Source organism: Capricornis sumatraensis, chromosome 13, assembly GCF_032405125.1.
Source record: "Capricornis sumatraensis isolate serow.1 chromosome 13, serow.2, whole genome shotgun sequence".
In the NCBI taxonomy this organism is placed as follows: Eukaryota; Metazoa; Chordata; class Mammalia; order Artiodactyla; family Bovidae; genus Capricornis; species Capricornis sumatraensis.
In genome coordinates, this window is record NC_091081.1 from 80,857,281 (window position 1) to 80,880,815 (window position 23,535).

General features: G+C 42.4%; 1 protein-coding gene across 1 annotated transcript in view; it reads left to right on the forward strand.

Moving 5' to 3' along the window:
* The window catches only part of ARID1B (AT-rich interaction domain 1B), a 419,926-nt gene that overhangs the window by 361,656 nt on the left and 34,735 nt on the right, over nucleotides 1-23,535 (forward strand). The window contains exons 9-10 of the mRNA XM_068984869.1: nucleotides 16,148-16,293; nucleotides 22,750-22,859. Of these exons, the coding sequence (XP_068840970.1) occupies nucleotides 16,148-16,293; nucleotides 22,750-22,859 (256 nt within the window). The remainder of the gene's footprint in view (nucleotides 1-16,147; nucleotides 16,294-22,749; nucleotides 22,860-23,535) is intronic.

Sequence of the window (23,535 nt, forward strand, 5' to 3'; positions counted from 1 at the left end):
GTTTCAGTGCTGGCAGTTAAGAAATTTGATTTTCAGCATTGTTTTTGCTTTTCCTAACACCTCCTCGCAGCAAATTGTGTTTTTGCTTTTGTTTTCTTTCCTCATGGATAGCTCTGTGAGGTTAAAGTTAGGTTGGCAACTTGAAAAAGCAGTTCACTAAATGGCAGATTTTAGGGAAGAAATAGCTCAAACCTTTCAAAAATACAGTATTCAGAATTTATTATAATGTCTTCTTTCTCAAGTCAGAATCCCAACGGGCCTAGAGCCTATGAGGGAATCTGAGAAAGACAGATAGTGATGAAGGGAGGGAGTGAGCGTGAGAGAAAGAGTGTGTGTGTGTGTGTGTGTGTGTGTGTGTGTGTGTGTACATTTAGAGACAGAAAGCTAACTGCAAAAATGAAGGATTATGGCAATTATGCTTCAGAGTTTCTCAACTAGTTGGATATAAGATAGTTTAGAGAAAAAAACAAAATAGATTTAACTAGTTTTATTATTTCCTTTTTTAAGAGTGATACTGAATAAGTTCAGAAACATGAATCAATATTTGTCACCTTTTGAGTGAAGGACTCCCTCATTTTGATTTTCAGACAATTTACAATAGAATGTTATGAATCTTACCATTCAGTTACTAGATTAGCTGCATAATACTAGCCAGTAAATTGAAATGAACAGTTTGTATGTAATATCTGTCCAGGCTACCCCCCCCATACACACTTGATATACTTTTTACTCAGAAGATGCCTTGCTGTATTCATTTTTAAAACATTTCTAGATAATGTTCTGCTCTTTTGAAGCCATGAGAAGCAGAGAGTGGGAAATACGAGTTGTCATACTAAAAGCCTAGTCAGAGCTGGCAGATGACGTTCATATTCAGTCCAATTCTGACGGCAGTGTGTAGCATCACTTTGGAAGAATTCTGAGACATTGTCAAAGCGCAGGCGAGCCAAAGTTGGCCAACAGTTTAAGAAAGATGTTGACTTACTGCTTCTAAAGAAGCATTTCCATGAATCCCAAGCTGTAACATAGTCCTTCATATTTGTTGAATGATTGACCTCTGTGCTTAACACACATAGACACACATGTGAAATCAATTTTGCTCAGTCATTTAGTGTGTTTTACTTTCATTCGTTCATTCTAGGTGCCACCCACCTAGTATTGTCCAACAACTGACATTTTTGCTCAATACAGCTGATCTGTGGATTTGGATATTTCAGCATTATCCAGATTTTTTTGTTTTTCCTTAGAAATAAGATCCAAGGAATATGCATGACTTCAGTGAATTTACAGAAGGCCTGGCAAGCCCTAGATCTTTAGGCCATGGTAGATTTTTATTCCTTGAAGTCAGCCAGCCAGAGCACCTCCTGTAGCTCAACCTTAATCAAGTCTCTAGTGGCTTGAGATGGTTTGTGTCAAAGTCCTGGCAGAGAACTTTAGAGTAGTAATATTGTCATCAGAATCGATTCCAAGAGGGTATAGAGTTCCACTTGCACAGTAACAGAATTTTAGAGCTGGAAGGACTTTAGATGTCATCCAGTCTGTACCCCTCAATTTCATGATGAAGGAGACCAAGACCCACACATTACTGCCATGGTTATGTAGTTGCGGGAGGGGCAGAGCAGACCCCAGGGCCAATCTCCTGGGCCTGCTGCTCTTCCTGCTACTTAGTGCTGTCTCTTTAGATTTTCTTTTTAAAAAAAAAAAAAAAAAACTCTCCTAATTTTAGTTCTCTGTTTCAAAGGCAGATCTACTATTAGAAAACAGATATTCATCAGTGTCTTACTGGAGACCCAACTTTATGTGTTGAGGTGTGGACTACTTGTCTTCATCAGAGGCTCTGTTGCGCCTGGAAGGAAGGCAGTGCTCTGCTGCTCCCCACGCAGACTCCCTGCGCATCACAAGGAGTTTATTTCTGGAGCCACACACCTCATGAGATGGAGTGACAGTTTACTTGGTGGCACACAGTTGGGCTTGAATTTCTATCCTTTTCACCCTTTGATTGCCTGCCAATTACACTTTAACATTTTGCATTTATTCTTGAGACTGGAGTGTAGCTGTTGAAGTAAGAATTCTGAGCTGTGCAAGAATAGAAACAGAAGTTGGCATTTTTACGAGTGCATACATTTTCATGATGCTCTTACAAGCCATATCTGTCATCCTTTTCTGTCCCTGAGAAACTCCCCAGTGGACTAACTGAATATCAGATGGAGGAAAACTCTCAGACTGCTTAGTTTTGTTGTTGTTGTTTTTTTGTTTTTTTTTTTTGTTTTTTTAAAGGAAGCAAAAATGAGTCAGTGTGAAAAGTCTCGTTTCTCCTGTCTAGAAGGAATTGTTATTCTGAATATCACAACTCTCAGTCTGGAGACCTACATTTTAATTCTTTCTTAAGTCATACTGAAAGATCAGACAACTGAAATTTAAATGTTTTTGTTTTTAGTACAGTAGGAGATTAGAGATTTTAATTAATACTGTTTTTCAGTCTTTGCCACTCTTTAACAAGGTGAATAAATTTCATGAAGTCTTGGTAGCTGGATCAGTAGCAACCTAACTATTGGTGCTGAGACGGGTGACTATTCTGTGAGAGTCTCAGCAGTGGTTTCTCTGCTTGGAAACGGCACACACACACCCAGGCAGGTTGGTGTGTCCTCGTGGGCCTCCGTAGGCGCTTATGTCTGTCCTCTGTGCATGTGCACACACACACACATGCACACACCTTCCAGCAGCTGTTCTTTAGTGAGGTGTATTTGTAATTCATTTTCCCTGTTGCTGTTTGCCAGCAAGGCACTTTTTCTCTGTTATTTCCTTGAAGCCAGTGACGCAGCTCTGCTGATGGGCAAGGAGCCACTGGTGTGGAAACATAGTGATGGAGATAGTGCATTAATGTGTCAAAGAGAAGGGGAAGAAATGTATGTATGTCAGGCCTCAGCTACGTGGGGCTTGAAGAGCTCGGAGTGATCTGTGTTCACTAAGAATTTAGCCCTTTGGATTTTGGCCAATTAGGTTTTAAAATAATAGCTATGATCTGAAAAGCCATGTTATTGAAAGACAAAGCAAAAAGATTTCAAAGACTTAAATAGAGTTTTAATTTTTGCAATTAAATATAAGCCTTTGCTTTAACACCTAAACATTATGCTTTCATTTTTAGCTCCTTTTTTCTTTCAAAATTCAAAATTTGAATGAATATTACTATGTTGGTATTTTAAGATTATGATTTCAAACAAATCTTTCAGTTTCAGAATAACTATGGCATCCATAAACTGCATTTATTAGTCTTCAAATTAAAAAAAAAAATTAGTAAAACACAGTTTTTAAAAGACCAGGAGAAATTGTTTTTTAAAGTTTAATGAGATCCAAGGAATCAAAGTATGAAATGTACAGCAAACCTTTTAATAGATTAGAGTCTGTGAAGTTCCTTAAATGACTGGATATTATCTAGAGAGATTTTTAAATAAAAACACACACTCTCACCCCAGTCTCACACCAGGGAGGCTCGTGAGCCTGTGTTTATTGTTGTAAACTGGGGGATCCTGGTGTGGGGACCAGCACAGTTCTGGGGCCTGCGTTAGAAATTCCTGCAGCTGAAGAGCCCTAATGAAAAACGGAGGGAAGAGACAGGACAAGCCTGAGCTCAGATGACCTGTGCTTTGTACCTGGTAGGCACTGGCTGAAGACAACTGGACCAGAGCTGGGGACACTGGGTAGAATTAGGAGAGACTGATGTTTAAACAGAACTGATACCTTAACTCAGGCTTAGGCGATCTTTTGTCTCATTTTCTACCTCTGAGTATCCTCTCAGATAACAGTAGCTTCCTGATTCTCTGGTATTCCAAGCTCCCCTCCATACCTAGACCTGCTTTCTCAGAAGGTCTCCTGTCCGTGTCCCAGTCTGAACCTCTTACAGAGTGCCATCCTTGCTGCCTAAGCGAGCTCACAGTGGCATGTGTATTGGATTGGGCTCTTACTAACCAGATGGCTCTCCCATCGGTGGAACGCATGCCCCTCTTCACTCGTCCAGGCCGTTTGTCTTCGTGTCTGACCTCATGGGCTTCATGACATCTGCCTCCACATGCCACATACTTACACTGGACAAACAGATTAGCATATCTGGAATCAGCATTGCGGTCCACCCATGAAAAAATCAGCAACAGAGTCCAGTCAGTCCCAGCTATTCAGAGCTGTTCAAGTGCAGCTGTTGAGTGATCACAAATGTGTCAGGTAGTACTGCTGGCCTCAGCCCCAACCTGCAGGGCTCTCAGGCTGAAACCCGGAAGTGTCAAGTGGTTGCCAGCCTGAAATCTCATAACCTCAACAGAGTTTTGGACTGAAGGCAACAGGAAGAGTTTATAAGTGGTGAAGAAGACGTGATCCAGTCTGGGGCAGGGAAGGTGTCGCGGGTGACCGTGTGACGATCATAGGTGGAAAGGAGGCTGGATTCTGTGACAGCTCAGAGCACCTCTCAGCTGGTAGCAGCGAGGCTGTGGGAGCAACTCCCTGCAGCTGTCCTGATCTTGACCTTCATTCTTATTTTTAGCTCCATTTCCATCGTATAGATTAAAATACCCAACCGTAAGGTGGTGCCATTGGTAAAGAATCTGCCTCCCATTGCAGGAGATGTAAGAGACGCAGGTTCAATCCCTGGATTGGGAAGATCTCCTGGAATATGAATGGCAGCCCACTCCAGTAGTCTTGCCTGAAAAATTTCATGGGCAAGAGGAGCCTGGCAGACTACCGTTCATGGAGTCACAAAGAGTCAGACGTGACTGAGCACACATAAGATTTTGTCCCTTGTTAACTCTTACTGGAATAGTTTTGACTGTTAAAAACCTACCGAGAAGAACTTGCTGGATCCTGCCTTTCCTGCTTCTTTGATCAACTGGTATAGACATAAAGAACTATAGCTTTGCTCAGCTGCCAGGCCTTTCCTGCCACATGTTTACCCTAATTTTGAATAGTGTTTCACCAAATTAAGTAGCTTTGTAGTATTGATATTTTTCCTGACACTGCAGCCCTGGACAAGTGCATTCCTCATTAGAGGGTTTTAGTGTTGCTGTGGTAAAGCATATGAAATGCAGATCTCAGGACTCAAATTCTGTTTGTTTTTCAGCCAACAGACTGGTCCACTAGAGTCTAAGAAGTCTAAGAATGGTTCACTGGGGTGTAAGAAGTCTAAGAATGGTCCATTAGGGTCTAAGAAGTCTTAAGAATGGTCTGTTAGGGTCTAAAAAGTCTGAATATGCATGAGATTTGTGCCCTCTTGGTTGTTCCCTCCCAAAACGGTACACGGGTCAGCTTGTTTACAGCTACTAACTGGCTCCTCAGTACCTGTCATGCTGGTTTGCTCCCTGTGTATGAGGTGCCTGTACCTCCAAGGAGACCCATTCCTGTGTCAGCTTTCTCTCTCTTATGGCTTGTACACATGCAGGGAGTGTCTTGGTATGAGGCTGGGAACTCCTGTCACTGACAAAGAATAGTCCCCTTTATAAGTCATTGGACATCTCGAATGGTATTAGGATCTCAAGATAAACTTTCTTAAAACAAAGATCTTGAATATCATGCAGTTAGAACGGGACACTTTTTTCTTTCTATGGGGGACATCAATGGCAACTCATTTTTTCTTTCACAAGGTTCAACAGATCCCATTTTTACCAGACAAGGGAACTATGCACCAGTTATAGCTTATTAGAGGCTGGTTGGAAGCCACAGGTGCCAGCATCCACAAAGGTCTGGGGTTACCTCTTGCTCCAGGAAAGACAGGTTTGGGGCCCGGTGCTACCCCCTCTGGCTTTCTTAACACCCTGCACTTCAGTTCAGTTCAGTCGCTTACTCGTGTCCAGCTCTTTGCAACCCCATGGACTGCAGCATGTCAGGCCACCCTGTCCATCACCAACTCCTAGAGCTTAATGTCCATTGAGTCAGTGATGCCATCCAACCATCTCATCCTCTGTCGTCCCCTTCTCCCACCTTCGATCTTTCCCAGCATCAGGGTCTTTTTAGATGAGTCAGTTCTTTGCATCAGGTGGGAAAAGTATTGGAGTTTCAGCTTCAGCATTGGTCCTTCCAGTGAATATTCAGGACTGATTTCCTTTAGAATGGGCTGGTTGGATCTCCTTGCTGTCTGAGGGACTCTTCAAGTCTTCTCCAACACCACAGTTCAAAAGCATTAATTCTTCAGCGCTCAGCTTTCTTTATAGTCCAACTCTCACACTTGCACTTGAGAGAAGCATTGATGTCAAAATCTCTGAATGTAGCATCTTCAGAAGGGAGACTTAGTCATTTTTGTATGATTGCCAGTAAACATTTCGTAATAACAGAACAATGGGGTGAACAAACCGAAATCAACTTTGAGATGAAGAGAACATTCCTAGTTATCAATTACCAAACTTCAGGTAGCCAGAGAGTTTTTGCGTTTTCTTCACACCCCGACGAGGAAGTCTCTCACTTCAGAAGCCTGGAGCTCTATTTGTTCTCCTGGCTGCTTTGCGAAACAAGGTGAAGATCAGTCAGCGGCTTTAGGAACAGCTGAAACTAGTTACCTTCACTGAGGCAAAAAGGAAGTACTAAATCTCCAAATTGCATGGCTGGTGGCATTTTTGAGTGAGTGCCAGCAACAGAACTGATAACAGATTGGAGCCCTCTGAGAAGTCTACACAGAGTAGTTAACAAAAAGGGAAACAAACTTTCTGATGTGGGCTTTCAGGAAGTTCAGGATGGCATATGCAGGATCCCTCCGTGCTTGGTCGTAACAACTTCACTGAGATGCGGGGTGAAGGAGACAAGAGACAAGCAGGAGGAACGCTTCAGGCACAGGCAGGCCCTGTGGGCACCTCTGTGTTACACAAGCCCACAACAGAGACCCGCATAGGAGAAATTCTGCTCAGAGGAGTTATCTGCAAACATGCACTCAGGAAAGACGGTTCTAGAGAACAGGCTAACCGTCGTCACCCCCTCTACCGGAAGGGCCTTCTTCATAGAGATGTCGAATGTTATTACATTCCTCTTTGCCCACCCTTAAAAGAAAAGAACTTAAATGTGTCAATTACCAAAGAGTTTGGGGGGTTATTAATTCATATCTGGGAAATGACTGATGACTTGCTCTAACCAGTTTGTTGCAGGCATCATACCCATTTCAGTTCTCTCTAAGGGTACAGGCTGCCTTAGAAAGAGAATCATGTTCACAACAAGGAGAAGACCTTAGAAAACAGATCAAGCCTTGTAAAGGGCGTCCCTGCCTAGGGAAGAAGGATGAATGAATGAAGGGACTCACCCTCTGCTTTCCAGGCTTGCGTCTCCAGCTGCCTCTTGGCCATTGCCTCGGGCAGCTCACGGCCACTCAGACCCCACGTGTCCAAGGCCCAGCTCCTGTCCCCTGACGTCTTCCCTCACAGCAGCTGCCCCGCACCTGCCCCTCGTGCAGCCAGGAGACGTCCCAGCCACTGTTTCTTACCCCCAGCGTCTGACTCATCACCAGGTACTTCTAGGTTACCTCTAAGGCAGCGCTCAGCCTCCTGTTGCTCCCCACTCAGCCCGGCTCCACGCACTGCCTTCTCTTACCTGGACTCTCATGAGAGCCTCACACCTGTTGCCCTGTGTTTACTCCTTCCGCCTCAGGTGTGCCCACAGAGGACCATGCCTCTGAAATACACATCCTTTTCTGCCATTTCTCCCACTTAAAACTCCTAACCTCTGTCAGCTCCTCTGAGGGTACAGGCAGAAGAACTGAAGCCTCGTGACATGGCCCTTCCCTCCTTCTCATCTGTCTTCTCTCCTCTCCTCTCCTCCGTCACCTGATTAAGTCCCATTCCATCCCTCAGATCTCACCTGAGGAGTGGCTCGGGCCCCGTATCCCTTCCTCACGGAAGGCACCCTGGCCTCCTCAGGTGGGCCTGTCCATGCCTAAGGCTCGGGCCCCATATCCCTTCTTCAGGGAATGCGCCCTGGCCTCCTCAGGTGGGCCTGTCCATGCCTAAGGCTCGGGCCCCATATCCCTTCTTCAGGGAATGCGCCCTGGCCTCCTCAGGTGGGCCTGTCCATGCCTAAGGCTCAGGCCCCATATCCCTTCCTCAGGGAAGGCGCCCTGGCCTCCTCAGGTGGGCCTGTCCATGCCTAAGGCTTGGGCCCCGTATTCCTTCCTCAGGGAACGCGCCCCTGGCCTCCTCAGGTGGGCCTGTCCATGCCTAAGGCACTCCTCCTGCCTTCCCCGCCTTTCTCCTTCACCTCTCAGTGAAACTGTTTGCATCCGTGTAAGCACCCCCAATGCTCACACTTCCCCATGATCCACCCAGTGTGCTTGCTATTGGCCACTCCCAGCTCTGGTGGCCTCACTTCTGTTTGCCTTTGTCCGGGCCCACTGGTGTGCTTCTTCCTCCCTTCCCCTCCCACACCCATCATGAACACATGACTGTAACTGTCAACTATGCAGAGGGCATTTCTGATTAATTTTGTTATTGTATTAATAGCATGTCTTCCTGAGTGAAAAGGGTGTGATAGTTTTATTAACAGTAGCATGTGGCTGTGTATCTTCCCAGGAGCCTACAGTTTTTTAAGTCATTGGCTCTCATGTTTGTTCTTTGTCTCAGTGTCAGTGCTGCTTTACCTTCACAGGGTTGATTTCTAGCCAGAGCAACTGGCTTGTTGAGATTATAACATGATTTCACCCCTGGAACTGTAGTTGTGTTTGTTATGACAGGTGTGTTCATGGATTAGCCACACCAAAAGTGGGCTGCAGCTCAGACAGCTTTTGCTTTCCTTCTGATTGTGTTGTTTTGGGGGCAGAGCTAGTGATTTTCACTCTTCAGATATTAGATTTAGAATACAGTAAGTCCACTACATATGAACAAGTTCAGTTTCAAGAGGGTGTTCATAAGTCCAGTTGGTTCATAAATCCAACAAAGTAAGTTTGTAAGTCCAAGCTGCATTTTCACTCATGCCTTATGTTGATGACACACACGTTCACATCTTTGAAAGTTTGCAACTTGAAGGTTCGTCTGCAGAGGACTTACTCTAATCTTGACTCAGTGTGTCCCTCTTGGTATTGCTTTGGAAGAGCTGCTGTGTAACTTAGGTTGCAAGTCTGTTTCACCAGTGATCTGGAGACATACATGCAAAATGTTTGTTTATAAAACAGTTGAAATAGGGCATCCTGTGTGATATTGTGTATGCAATGGGAGTGTATCCTCTCCAAGGATAAACTGCTGAAATAGAGCTTTTCAGAGTTTCATGTTCCCGGTTCTGATAGCTTTGGGTTTTAAGTGAGAAAGTGCCCTAAATTTCAGTGTTAGTCTCATTTATTTTTTCAGTAAGCAATCTTTTCTGGCTTTATAACTTAAACTATGCTTCTGGCTTCATAACTTAAACTAAGTCCATGGTGACAGTTCATATAGAGAAAGATACATGTGTTTGGTGGTCATGCCGTTCTCCAGTAAAGCATGCTCTTTTTGACTTGGGAATGGTGTCTCCAGTGCTGGAACTCTTCAGAGTGGAGCTTCCCTCCGTGTGTCTTTGCCACTGGGGCTTTATAGTGACATCACTCACATGGTGTCTGTTTCAACATACTTCTTCTGTCTGCCCCTGGTGGGTTAGTTGCTAAGTCGTGTGCGACTCTTGCTACCCCATGTACTACAGCCCACCAGACTCCTTTGTCCGTGGGATTCTCCAAGCAAGAATACTGGAGTGGGTTGCCATTTCCTTCGCCAGGGGAATCTTCCTGACCCAGGAATCAAACCCAGGTCTCCTGCATTACAGATAGATTCTTTACCTACTGAGCTACAAAGGAAGCCCTCTGTCTGGCCCTGCCCTTCTCCAAAGAGCTGTATCAGAAATCAGTTCATTCTCAAAATGAACATTTTACACATTCCAGTCTATCCCTGTTAAAAGAATAGTAATGAATGCGAAAACAATATGACCTAAATATTCTTTTAAAACAGCAGAATCATCTACAGACTTTATTTTACTTTACATGTTATTGTAGTTGACTTTAAAACAAGATATTTATAAATGTGTGGTTACTCTTTATTGATTTCATACTTATATTTCACCTGCTAAATTCAGACTATAGTGGGAAGCTGTGTTCTCCTTTCTGTTTTCACAGTGAACCATTGGAAATAGTCACTTTGAAAATCTGTGTTTGCTTCTGGGATTTTTCCCACAGAGCCAGCCCATTATTGGCAGATTTATGTGTCATGTCTGAGAAATCTCCCACGTGAATAAAAGGATCTGTGAAAACCTGCTGGTGTATGTATAGACTGAGGAGCGGGCAGGAACAGTGCTGGATGGAAGTGCAAACGGGCAGGCTCCGTGTCTGAATTATTCTCGTTTTGATGACCTCCTTCTTGTCATGGAATGACAGATCTTAGACACCTAGGTCTAGTCCCAGCTGAAGACTGATTAAAGTTCCTTTGGTTCATTCTGCAAGTCCACGCTTCTAAATGACAGCCCCGCACATCACATCTCGACACTTCCAGACTGGGGGGTCATGCCGGGCTGTACCCTGGCCCCACCAGCACAGGGCCATGTAGTAAGTGCCTCACGGTTTGTGGAGACACCAACAGTCATTTTCACAGGACGCAGACCAATAGCCGCCTCAGCAGCATAACAGCAACAAAAAGTCATTTTCAGGTGTTTATCAGCTCATGCTTCTCAGACGTTATTTGGCCACCATTGCCACAGCCATTGTAGGTAACGAATCTATGGCTTCAGGAGAGCATCATTCATGATAAAAACCATCTGAGCCCGTAGACCCGCTAGAAACTGCAGGCCAGCAGTTCACACACCCAAAGATCAAGGTTGGGGCCCTTTGCTCTTCCATTTGAGCAGCATTTTATGTTGAAAATGTTTCCCTTGTGTGAGTTTGTATTTTTGGCTGTTTTTGTTTTTGTTGCTCTTGTTTCCTTTTGAAAAAAAGGAACTGTCTTGTGACTGCTTTGCGCTCCTGATTCTGTTCGGAGCACTCCAGATGTTGCAGTGTCAGAAAGAAGTCTGTGAGCACTGCCTGTGGTCCTGGAAGTGGTCAGCGGCCCAGCCGCGTTAGCTTTTTGTCGTGAGCCCTGGAAATGTTCTTGTTGGTGGCTCCACAGTAGTTGGAGCACTCAGCCTAATCAGAGAGGCCACCGTCTTCGGTTTCATTCCAAAAAACAAATTGTCTCCATTTCCAAAATTCAACAGAGGCCATTGAAAGCTCTTTTTTAGTATGATGCCCATTTTGCTTGTTCAAAATTACCAATAGTCTTGGCAGTGGTTTCCAGAGCAGTCATGAATAGGGTTTCTCCTGTAATAATGACAGGCTGGCTCTCTCCCCCACTTAGACAGGTGGCCAAGTATGTACTCGTAAGCACGAGTGCCCTGCTCTCCTGGGAGGGCTTGTTTCCCTCTCAGTTCCTTCCTGCTTGGATACCACCCAGGAGGCCTGTAGCCCCCAGGATAAGTGCCTTCCTCAAGATCAGTGTCCAGGGGTTGATCTGTCCACTTCCACCACCTCTCACTGTGTCCACCTCACCGAGTGAGCCCTCCAGGAACCCAGAGAAAAGCACTGCTCTGGTTTGTCCCTTCCTACAACAAAAGAGGGCGGCAGAGGATGAGATGGTTAAATGACATCACCAACTCAATGCACATGAGTTTGAGCAAACTCCAGGAGATAGTGAAGGAAGGACAAGGAAGCCTGGCATCCTACAAGTCCATGGGGTCGCAAAGAGTTGGACACTACTGAGCGACTGAATAACAACAGCAGCAATACAACAAAAGAGAAGTGTGGTAGACACAAGGAAGGTACACACCAGGCTGCCTTGTCCCATGGAGTGTCTGCTGGCTAGGGACCCCTGAGGGAGGATGTATAGTATACTGGTCTGCGAGCAGGCTTGGGGGAGTCTCCTTCTACCACTTACTAGCTGTGTGTCTTCAGGCAAGTTGTTTAATCTCTCTGATCCTTATTTTCTTGCTCTGTATGTGACCATTATGCTCCCTTCTTTCCTCCAGGAACTTAAAAAATTACATGTATAAAGTACCTAGAAATCATGCAGAGTATATTTGTCAGTACTTAATAAATCACTAATATTTATCATCATTATCAGTTCCTCCATGTTCATATGTAAGAACTGGGCTGAGAGCTTTCTTCCTGGATCCCAGCAACAGTGGATGGTGTCACTAATGACAGAGTCAAGAGCCCTGGCTTTTCAGCTTGACTTTTAAAGCCATAGGCATAGTTTCATCGAGGACAGTTGTAACCAGCAACTGACATCCACTGCACAGACCTTTAAATCTTGAACTTTTTGTTATTTTTAAAACCTGTTAATGTGCACTTTCATCATCTTAATGGTGATTGAAGATGCAGACTTGGGGGAGAAATAATAGATTAGAATTGGGCTTTTGAGGTTACTTAATTTAACCATCTGCCTGGTGGATTTTATACTCCGATTCTTTTTTTCCACCTCAGTTGTAAACAAGTGTGCCGAAGGAACTGTGAGTTTCATACACATGTTAGTTTCACCAAATGTGAAACTGAATTTGGTGGAAGCTTGAAAAGGTAGTCATCTATCCAAATGCCCGTTCACAATGATAAAAACGTTTTCTGTCCATTCATTTAACAAACACTTCTTAGTAGCTGTGATGTGCTTATTTGTACTTCTCAAGAGGCATACACTAGAAGAGCCAAGACATGAACCTAAATTATGTTAATATACAAAGGAAAGTGCAGAAGCTATAAAGCTATAAAAGGCACAGAGTCTGGAGAAGGCAGAGCTTCCAGGTCAGGGAATAAGGAGGGCCTTCGTAGAGGAGGTGACCCCTAAACCTGGATTTTGAAGGTCAGGTGAAAGTTGGCTGAAACTTGAAAGCAGTCGCTGACTTGGAACTAGTCTCCAGAAAACACAGCCTGTTCATAGTCAAGGATGCTCTTCATGTGGTTTATCAGCTAAGAGAGAATGATCCCAACAGGTAATACTTGCTTTCTTGTGAAACAGTTACATAAATGTTAACTTGTCATGTTGAATGAAAACACCTGAGAAGAGAACCTAAGATACTAAAGTTAATGCCAATAGTCTACATTGTTGATGTTTAAAACCCTAACTGTATAGGGATATGTTCATAGCTTCTGGGCAGTGTATTTATAAGTATTTGACAACTTAGAGATGAATCGGAAACCATCGGGCGGTTTTAGACGTGTTCTAATGACGTGTAGTCTAATCCCTACCACCTTCAGGGGGACTTAGGTGAGCTGAGAATTCAAGGCAGAAATAACACCCCTTCCTCCCAGAGCCACACTCACATTAGCCCTTCAGCCCTCTAGAATATTCTTTCCAAGCCATCATAAGTGTTAGTTTGTGTAGAATTTCTCTGAATGGTTGGTATAATATTTAAAAGAAAGAAAAAAACCACTCAAACCCTTGATACTTTGAATATTCAGCTAGGCGAAGTTTGAACTTCTACCAAGCAGAAAGGTGAATCCACTGAAAATAATTGGACTTAAAGAATAGTATTTTTTAATGACCTATGTTAATTTCTTAAGTAATCTGTTAAATTTTTTTTTTTTACTGTTATGCATTAAGAACCACCAAATGGCAGTTTAATGGAGGTGGAGGGGGTTGTAATCATAATTAATTTGGAACAGATAAGCCAGGTGTCTGTGCATTTTTCAGTTCAGTTCAGTCCTTCTGTCTGACTCTGTGATGCAATAGACTGCAGCACACCAGGCCTCCCTGTCCATCACCAACTCCCAGAGCTTGCTCAAACTCAGTGTCCATCGAGTCGGTGGTGCCATCCAACCATCTCATCCTCTCATCCCCTTCCCCTCCCGCCTTCAGTCTTTCCCAGCATCAGGGTCTTTTCCAATGAGTCAGTTCTTTGCATCAGGTAGCCAAAGTGTTGGAGCTTCAGCATCAGTCCTTCTAATGAATATTCAGGACTGATTTCCTTTAGGATGAACTGGTTGGATCTCCTTGCAGTCCAAGGGACTTTCGAGAGTCTTCTCCAACACCATAGTTCAGAAGCATCAATTCTTTGGCACTCAACTTTCTTTATGGTGCAACTCTCACATCCATGCATGACTACTGGAAAAACCATAACTTTGACTGTATGGGCCTTTGTCGGCAAAGGAATGTCTCTGCTTTAATATGCTGTCTAGATTGGTCATAGCTTTTCTTCCAAGGAGCAAGTGTCTTTTAATTTCATGGCTGTATTCACCATCTGCAGTGATTTTGGAGCCCAAGAAAATAAAGTCTGTCACTATTTCCATTGTTTCCCCATCTTTTGCCATGAAGTGAGGGGACCAGATGCCATGATCTTCGTTTTTTTGAATGTTGAGTTTTAAGCCAGCTTTTTCACTTTCAGCATTTTTAGCCCTCCTCTCAGCTTTACTCCTTAGAGTAAATGTTAGTAGCCAAAACTTTGATGAGTTTTTTTTTTTAAGTTCGCTATTGACATAAGAAAAGCTTGACTACCAACAGTGGAGTCTTTGCAAGATTTTTTAGTATTACCATTATCTTTCTTTCTGTATCATAATTTTCCTGGGAAAATGAAACCACCATGCTGTTCAAAACTATCCCTCTATCTTTCCCTGTCTCATTACCAGCAGTTAGAGGAATGACATTGTGTGACAGTTGTCTCCTTTGGTTCAAAGAATACCCTTTTCCTCTTAGCAGGATTTAAGAGAAGTTTGTCTTTCTCAGAGCATAGGCACAAAACTAAGTCACTATAAAAATGAGTCTGCTCAGGAGTACAGGAAGGGTTGACTGGGAGCCTGTTGGGTCACTTACCTCCAGTATAAAAACTCCTTTGTTGTTCAGTCACAACATGTCATGTTTAACTCTTTGCAACCCCAGGGACTCTGAAGCACCGCCAGGCTTTCCCGTCCTTCACTATCTCCATGGGTTTGCTCCAACCCATGTCCACTGAGTGATTGATGCCATCCAATCGTCTCATCCTTGGTCGCTGCCCCCTCCTCCTGCCTTCAGTCTTTCCCAGCATCAAGGTCTTTTCCAGTGAGTTGGCTCTTTGCCTCAGCTGCACAGAGCTTCAGCTTCAGTCCTTCCAATAAATATTCAGGACTGATTTCCTTTAGGATTGACTGGTTTGATCTTCCTGCAGTCCAAGGGACTCTCAAGGGTCTTCTCCAGCACCACAATTCAATAGCATCAGTTCTTCAGCTCAGCCTCTTTATGGTCCAACTCTCACATCCGTACATGACTACTGGAAAAATTATAGCTTTGACTACACAGACAGACCTTTGTTGGCAAAGTGATGTCTATGCTTTTTAATACTCTGTCTAGGTTAGTCATAACTTTCCTTGCAAGGAGCAAGGGTCTTTTAATATCAGGGCTGCAGTCACCATCTGCAGTGATTCTGAAGTTCATGAAAATAAAATCTGTCACTGCTTCCACTTTTTCAAACCCAGTATAGGACCAGATGCCATGATCTTAGTTTTTTGAATGTTGAGTTTTAAGCCAGCTTTTGCCTCTCCTCTTTCACCCTCATCAAGAGGCTCTTTAGTTCCTCTTCACTTTCTGCATTAGAGTGGTATCATTTGCATATCTGAGGTTGTTGATATTTTCCTGGCAATCTTGAAGTTCTACAAAAAGAAGTGGAAGTCTGATGTTTACTGTGTAATTTTAATGTAGGGAAATTGAAATAGTACCTAATTACACAATGTTAAAGGGAGTTTTGGAGTTTCTTTCTCCAGTATTTATTATATCAGAAAATTTAGGTCAAAGTAAAAAATTTTTAAACAAACAACATTTTCACACTGCCCATCTGCTTTTTATTTCTTGACTTTTGGTTTTTGACGCAAGGGTATTCAGTTATGTTAATGAAGAGTCAAATCTTTTTAAATGTTAGAAATTAATTTTGTTTGCTTTTGTAATTCCTGTTCTTATTTCAAGATCCCCCTTTCCTGTTCATATTCCTCTCTATAAATTATAACCTGCAACACCTGACATGATTATTTGTGGAACTTATATTATTTGGAATTTTTACATGGTGCATTAAGTAATTACTTAGCAGTAGAGTTCAGTCTTTTGCTTCAAGAAATAAATTATTTTAAGGGAAGAAGAAAAATAACGGCCCTACCCCTTACATAATGACCGCCACGGTGAGAAATGACTGCCGGGTAAACTGCGGCTCCTGTGCGTGGTCAGTATACGGATGCATGTGCTTTCTCTTCATGTAGGCAAGGCGGCTTTCCCGGCATGAATCAGAGTGGACTCATGGCTTCCAGCTCACCCTACAGCCAGCCCATGAACAACAGCTCTGGGCTAATGAACACCCAGGCGCCCCCCTACAGCATGACGCCCAATATGGTGAACAGCTCAACAGGTAACCGTGGCAGCTCCCTGCTTCCGAGGGCTGCTCTCCCCTCCCCTCTTCTCCTCTTGTTTGCACCACTGAGAGTGTAGAAGCAACCTGAGCAGTCAGATCATTTGGTGAAAAGAGGGGAAATACTGCTTCTCTTGGTTACTTGCTCCATCTATTAAATCTTAGGGACATTAATTTTATGTAAATTATTTTATTCATTCTGTATTTGTGTGATATGTGGACGTATTTCAAGTGTTGTTGGAGATTGCTTGCAAAGTATTTACATACACTAAGCTCTCTCTATCTTTGGACGTTATTGGAAGATCCCATGACAAAGTCCGTAGTCTCTGTTTGCTGATGGTGGAAATAAGCATTAAAATTCATATCTCAAAGGAAATGATTGAAGGGTAGGAAAAGGTAGTATTTGAAAGAGGGTTTGGTTTTTTTGCATTTAGGGAAACTCACCTTTAACTGTATACATGAAAATAGTTGTTTTTAAAGTGCTATTTGTAGACTGTCTCTGTTGAGAAATCATGCATTTTTTAACAATTTGTTTTAAATTTTTCATGATACTTAATTTTTTCAGAATACTCCATGATCTCAATAATTGCATTCTTAGCGAATCTAATCTGATTAGTGGACTAAGAATGTTCTGGCGGTTTGTGGAAGCAATAAGAATGTCTAAAACTGTGCACATGTTCCACATTCTTAGACCCCTTAGGTCCTGAACCACCTCCTTAAAATCCACCTAAGTATCTAGGGATGATGAACACTGCTCTTTAAATGAGAAAACGCCTGACGTATTTCACCTGACCTGTTAACTTTTTCTGACTCCTACATTTTGGGCAGGATTCCCTCCTGTAGTTAATCTGGAACTTTGCATAGCCAGCTGTGTGTCCTGCAGTGCTTTATGATGTGTTAGGAAAACCTCATGGAGTCCGAGGCTAGGCTCCCACTTGTTAACCTTTTTTCATTTCCTCTGCCTTCCGCCACCTTTCTAACCTCTCCATCTTTGAAAGGCCGCCCCAGGAGCTGTTGTCTCTTGATCAGGAAGGACAGACAGCTAGACACTGGGCTTGCATCCCACTGAGCATCTAGCGTTTGTTGATTTCTAGGGCCTAATTTAATAGTGCCATTCCTGATCACTTCTCCTTAAAAGTTTATGGAAGAGGAAAAATATTGGTGAAAATCAAGCTTTTCAAATAAATAAATAAAATAGCCCTTCCTGATGTTAAGTAGTCATTCATCATGGTGAGGTGGATGTTTTTACATTTAATATGAAAGGTGAAAAGCTTGAACTGTTAGCTAGAAGCTTTCCCTTTCCTTCGCAGCACCATCCCAGGTAATGGTGTATTTGGGTTATGACATTATGTGTTTTGTCTGGCTTGCTGAAATAAGATTACTTTAGAGCATTGAAACCGCACAATAAATTTTCCCCACTATTAGCAGCACTCATTTTTCCCTTTTTTCCTTTGGACCTAGAGCCACAAAAATAACCAACAACAAATAGATGCCCTGCCTAAGAAGATTTATGTATTCCTGAGTAGTAACCAATTTAATGGAGATTCACAGAGAGGGTTTCTTTTTATTATTATTATTATTCAGATAATTCAGCTATTTGTTATTTCATACAGAGGAAATGTTCAATGAAAGGCCATTTATCCTCATGGTCTTCTGTATGGGCCAGTAGTAGTATATTTTTTATTGCATTGTGCATTTTGAAATACTGAATTTTTAATAATTTAAGCATTTATTAAATTTTCCTCTCCCCATTTATATGATTTGATTTCAGCTTTATTAAGTCAAGTGTTACCTGATAGAAAGTAATCATCCAGCATATCCAAGGAAAATTGATGATTTAGCATTTACTGTGTGTCTATTGATGGATACAGGTGAATCTGCTTAACTGCCTTACAGTCTCTGAGGGACATGGGAATGACAGAGGAGCCCACAATTACAGTGCAGCTCCTGACAAGAGTTGTGGTCTGAAGGTGTACACTTGATTTGTCTAGATTTGTGCTTGTCTACGGAGAAGGCAATGGCAATCCACTCCAATACTCTTGCCTGGAAAATCTCATGGACGGAGGAGCCTGGAAGGCTGCAGTCCATGGGGTCGCTAAGAGTCGGACACGACTGAGTGACTTCACTTTCACTTTTCACTTTCCTGCACTGGAGAAGGAAATGGCAATCCACTCCAGTGTTCTTGCCTGGAGAATCCCAGGGATAGGGGAGCCTGGTGGGCTGCCGTCTGTGGGGTCGCACAGAGTCGGACACAACTGAAGTGACTTAGCAGGTGCTTGTGTAGACTTGTCCATGGGGTCGCCAAGAGTCAGACACAACTGAGCGACTGAACTGAGAGGTGGGCCAGAAATGACTTAGATCATCACCACCTCAGTCTTCCTGGTTTGGGCCCATGGAAATAAATTACCAGTAATAACACCAAAACATTTTCTCCAACCATGGACACTTTTGGATAAAGTACAGATAGTACAAATGATGGCCAGTGGTGTTTTAGGAACCTCAGTTAGCAGCTCATGCAACCAGCATTCCAGCATGTTCTCTGCTGAATTCAGACAGTTATCCTGTAGACAGTGTGCTAGGCCAAAAATCAAGTTCTCCTGTGTACTATGACAAATTATTACAAGTGTCAGTGAGCAAGAGATTACTTAAATGGAGTCAATGTGACTGTGAATGTGGCAATTCTCTCCTCCCATCAGATGCAGGGAGAAGTGGGATGGTGAGCAGTGGGCTTGCTTCCCTCTAAAGAGGTAGTTTTAAAATATATATTTGGCCTAAAAGATTAGAATTATGTATTACTATGGGAAAAATTGCAAATCAAGTTTAACCTTATTAAATATACCCTTATATAATACTGGTTCTGTTAGTTATGTTGTACTTATTCATGTTTCATTTTATAATATCATTAGTCATATAATTATCTACATATAAACCATTACCTTAAAGAAGATACCTAAATTCTAGAAAATATATCTACCATCTGTGATTGTAAGTTCGCCTCCGCAGAAGTCACTGCACAGTCTTAGCGCATTTCCATCCGAATAACCTAAGAGAGTAAATGATCAGCCTTGTGGCACTGTGGCCAGGCACCGGCCCCTTGGAGGCGTCAGCATAGGAAGTTTCAAGCTCTGCTGACCCAGCCAGAGAGAAGTGTTTCTCCTGAGCTTTTCTCATACCCTTTGTATGTGTTAACTGTATTCTCTATATATTTGCTACATATAAAAATGGTGAATATCTGCAAGTGTATACACTTAGATAGAACCTTCTGTGTTTTCAAAAACAAGGAGTTAAACATTTCACAGAGTATTTTATTTGCCATGAAAAAGAACTGTTTGTGTGTTTCTGGTCCTGTTTTACCATCTTCTGGGAATAATTTTGTAGCTGTGATGGGAGACTAAGTCAAGGGAGCTGGAAGGGTAGGAATGAATGTTTAAGTTCACTTTTACTCACACCATATGTTTTTTATGTTCTTGTTGAATATACTAAATCCAGGGTGGGAAAGCTGTCTTAGGACCTTGACCTACACTTACTTTAAGAGCTCATTCTTCTCTTAAATTCCAATGGTAAAGCCAGAGGCTAATACTTAAGATGTATATACAGTACCCACACAGCTCTCTCCATAGTCACAGGTTCTTTACTGCCCCTTTTCATGTCTGAACTCTACATATGGGATTACTGATGTCAGTAGGAGAAACAGTGCTTTGATTTAACACATCCTTATAATACTGGGGGTCTTCCTCTTCTGGAAAAGGAGAAAAAAAAATAAAGTGCCCTGGGAGACTGTTTGCAGTGATTCACTGAGAATTCTGGTAAGAAGTCAAAAATAAACTTTTTAACAAAAGGAACAGTAAAAGCCACAGTAAGGAAAGACCTTATGATCCATTTGGTAAAATAAAACACAGGAGACGCAAGTTTGATCCCTGGACCAGGGAAGATACCCTGGAGGAGGAAATGGCAACCCAATCCAGTATTATTGCCTGGAAAATTCCATGGACAGAGGAGTCATGAAGAGTCAGACACGATTGAGTATATGACACTCATACAAAGCAGGAATACAAAGTAAAGCTGTTCCTCTATATTTTGTACTTATGTTTCTCTCAAAATAATTTTTAAAAAATACTTACGGTTGCATACCCTGAATGCCCATTTTAAAATATATAATAGAAAATGAAGAAATTTGGGGAATTTCAAACCCCTATATATGCTTATAAATTCATCTCAGTGTGATTTTTAAATCACTCTAAATTGTCATTAATTATCATAATTCAATAATTGGCCTAATGCTTTATGTTAAAAATAATTACTTTTGTGTACATTAACACATTTAATGCATGAAGAAGGAACTACTAAGAAATTACTAATTCCTGTTTTTCAAAACTCATATTCAGGCATAATTTATTATAAATACTGACAGACTATTATAACCTTAGAAGGAGCAGGACTTAACAGAAACCCCATGCCCATGACTTGCCTCTCTTCTCTGAAATTGTGTGATTATCGTTCCTTTGAGCCCACTCTAGGAATAGCTAGCCAAGGACGTGTGGACTTTGGTAAAGAAGCCCTGCTTTCCACATTTGCCCTGCTTTTTTTCTCTTCTCTTCTCGAAAGGGGGTTTCTTCATGTAAAGATGTTCCCAATTTCATATCCTGGTAGACCCAAGAGGTAAAGCTGCAGGAAAGCCATCCGCTACTTTGCACAAGGCTGTCTTCTTGGTGTAATATCTCTCAGCTGCTTTTTTGAGGTTTCACACATTCACAAAAATAACCGCGTTTTTAGCTGATCCCAATAGATTTTTCTCTGCAGCTGCATCACTTGAAAAAGCTTTTTGTTTCAGTTCTTAAAGTCTAAGTATTGAAAGTAATTTGAAAAAAGAAAGAAAGAAAAACATCCCAATTATGATTTGTGTGTGTGGTGATGACTCCAAGGGCTGACTGGGCTGCAAATGGGCTTTGAAAAACAACCCAGTGTGCCCATGGAAAATACAGGCATTTCAGAGTGCATCGTTGAGTGTGCTGATGTAAACTCACGGGCACGTGGCCGGGTAGGCTTTTTTGGCAGGACCTCTGGTCTCAACCTGCAGTGATGCTAACGATATTAGCAAATTAACACCACCAAGCTTGCCAGCTAATTCGCCAGAGCCCTGCTCACTCTCTCACTGCTGTAATTAAAACTAATTATTTTCTAAAACATAGTAATACATGAATATGTGCAATAATCATTTTGTAGTGGGCAATCTGTGGAGCCTTTTTTTTTCAGCTTTTTTTCTTTTTTTGGCACATTAGGCTGCATGTGCATGGCAGTGGTTGAGCCAGCACTTTGATTCGCAGAATGTGAAATGGGTCCTGTTCATAAAACCTCGAGTTTTATTTTCTTTTGAAATGGGAATGTTTTCTGGTTTTCACTCATTTTTAAGGCTCGTAATTCTCTCCCCTCTCACTTTCTCCTTCCACCTCTCCTCACTCTGCCTCTTCACACAGCTGGGTGGTGTGGCACTCACAGCCCAGTGCCGTGCAGATGGCTTGCACAGTGGGGTTCTATAGAAATTCAGCAGTTATACCCTGGATAGCTACACTGATTCCCTACTCTAGCCTTGTTCTTCCTTTAAAAAGAAAGCTAAGCCCGTATTTTTAAGTTAAAAATGTCTATTAGTATTGCAGGTAAAATCAGTTGACCTTTGGGGACCTTTCATTCCATAGCCTAAATGAACCTGACTGAATTTCTGAGTCGGGAGCTAGAAGATGAGTCTTGCCTGGGATCGCAGGGTTGACTTGAGCTGGTGTGGGTATTTGACCTGGGCTTTTGAACTGCAGCTGAGGACTGATCCGTGTACATCCTGCCCCAGAAAGAACGGAAACCAGCCCCGTTGCAAAGTAATTAGAAATCCTCTCCTTCACAGATGACTTTCGATGATTGCTTTTGAAATCATCTGTTACAACCGTCTTCTGTCCTTGTAGCCTAGGCCATATGTAATAGATGTGACTTTTGAGTGAAATAGTATTAAGTGGTAAGTGATTTTACGAACTATGGATTGTGTGAATTTAGGAAGTTAAGAAAGCAGTAAATCCTCCACTCAGCCAGTGAAAATACACACACCCAGCCTTTGCTTCCAACACCTAATTAGCAATTTGGTCATTGAGCATATTTCTATTTGCACCTCCACGACTAAAACCGTAATAATTTTGAAAACATAATATTGATAATAGTTGACTTTCGGTGGCTTAGGTCTTGAGTTAAATGATTGCTTTTCTCCCCCTAAAGATAAGAAAGAATTGCAAGAATCCCTTGCTACTTAGATTGTAGAAATTAGCATTCTCTGAGTTACAGTTTCTTTCTCCTTTTTTTTCTTTCCTTCCTTGGAGGGAAATTCGGGTGGCCCCATCACTCGGTAGCTTGTGTTAGTGAGCACAACCTGACGAGTCACACGTATAATCCTAAACTCTCTCTCCTGTTTTCGATTAGCATCTATGGGTCTTGCAGATATGATGTCTCCTAGTGAATCCAAACTGCCCTTGCCTCTCAAAGCCGACGGTAAAGAAGAAGGCAGTGCACAGCCGGAGGGCAAGTCGAAGGTACTCCTCTCTCCTCTGCACGTGGTGTGGGGCTGCTCGCTGAAGCTGCCGTGTCCTCTCCTCTATTTTTCATTTGGTTTCTTCTCTTCTGCATGCCTCCATCTTGTGCGACACGTTTGCAGTCTTCTTTCCCCACCCCCTTCATGGTGTGGATCTGAAAGTTACTAGTTCTTATGGCATTTAACTGGGTGTGGGAGGGGGTGGAGGGACAGGACCCACCCAGAGAAGTGCCTCGGGGGTGGGGAGAAGGAAGGGATCTTGCCTGGTTTTGATACTTGCAGCCATTTTCTCTGCCTTCAGTTTATAGCTTCCTGTTTTGGCCGCCTCAACAACAGCATACTTAATATTTTGCTTTCCTGCCTTATTTGATAAATAAGGTGAACAGCTTTTTTTTTTTTTCCTTTCTTTCTTTCATAAGGGGTAACCCATGCTTACCATTCCATGTAAGCTTGAATAAGCATGGTGGCTTAGTGGTCCTATCCAGCATCCAGCAAACTTACCAAGTTATACTAATTAAGAATGTTGTTTTAATACCTTTATATGTGTGTGGTTTTGTGTCTGTGTTTGTACATGTCTTTATATATATATTATATATAAAAATTAGTCTGTTAAACTGGATGTGCTTTTTGTTATTTTAAATAAAGTTTGCCCTACCTTTGTCTTTTTTTTTTTTTTT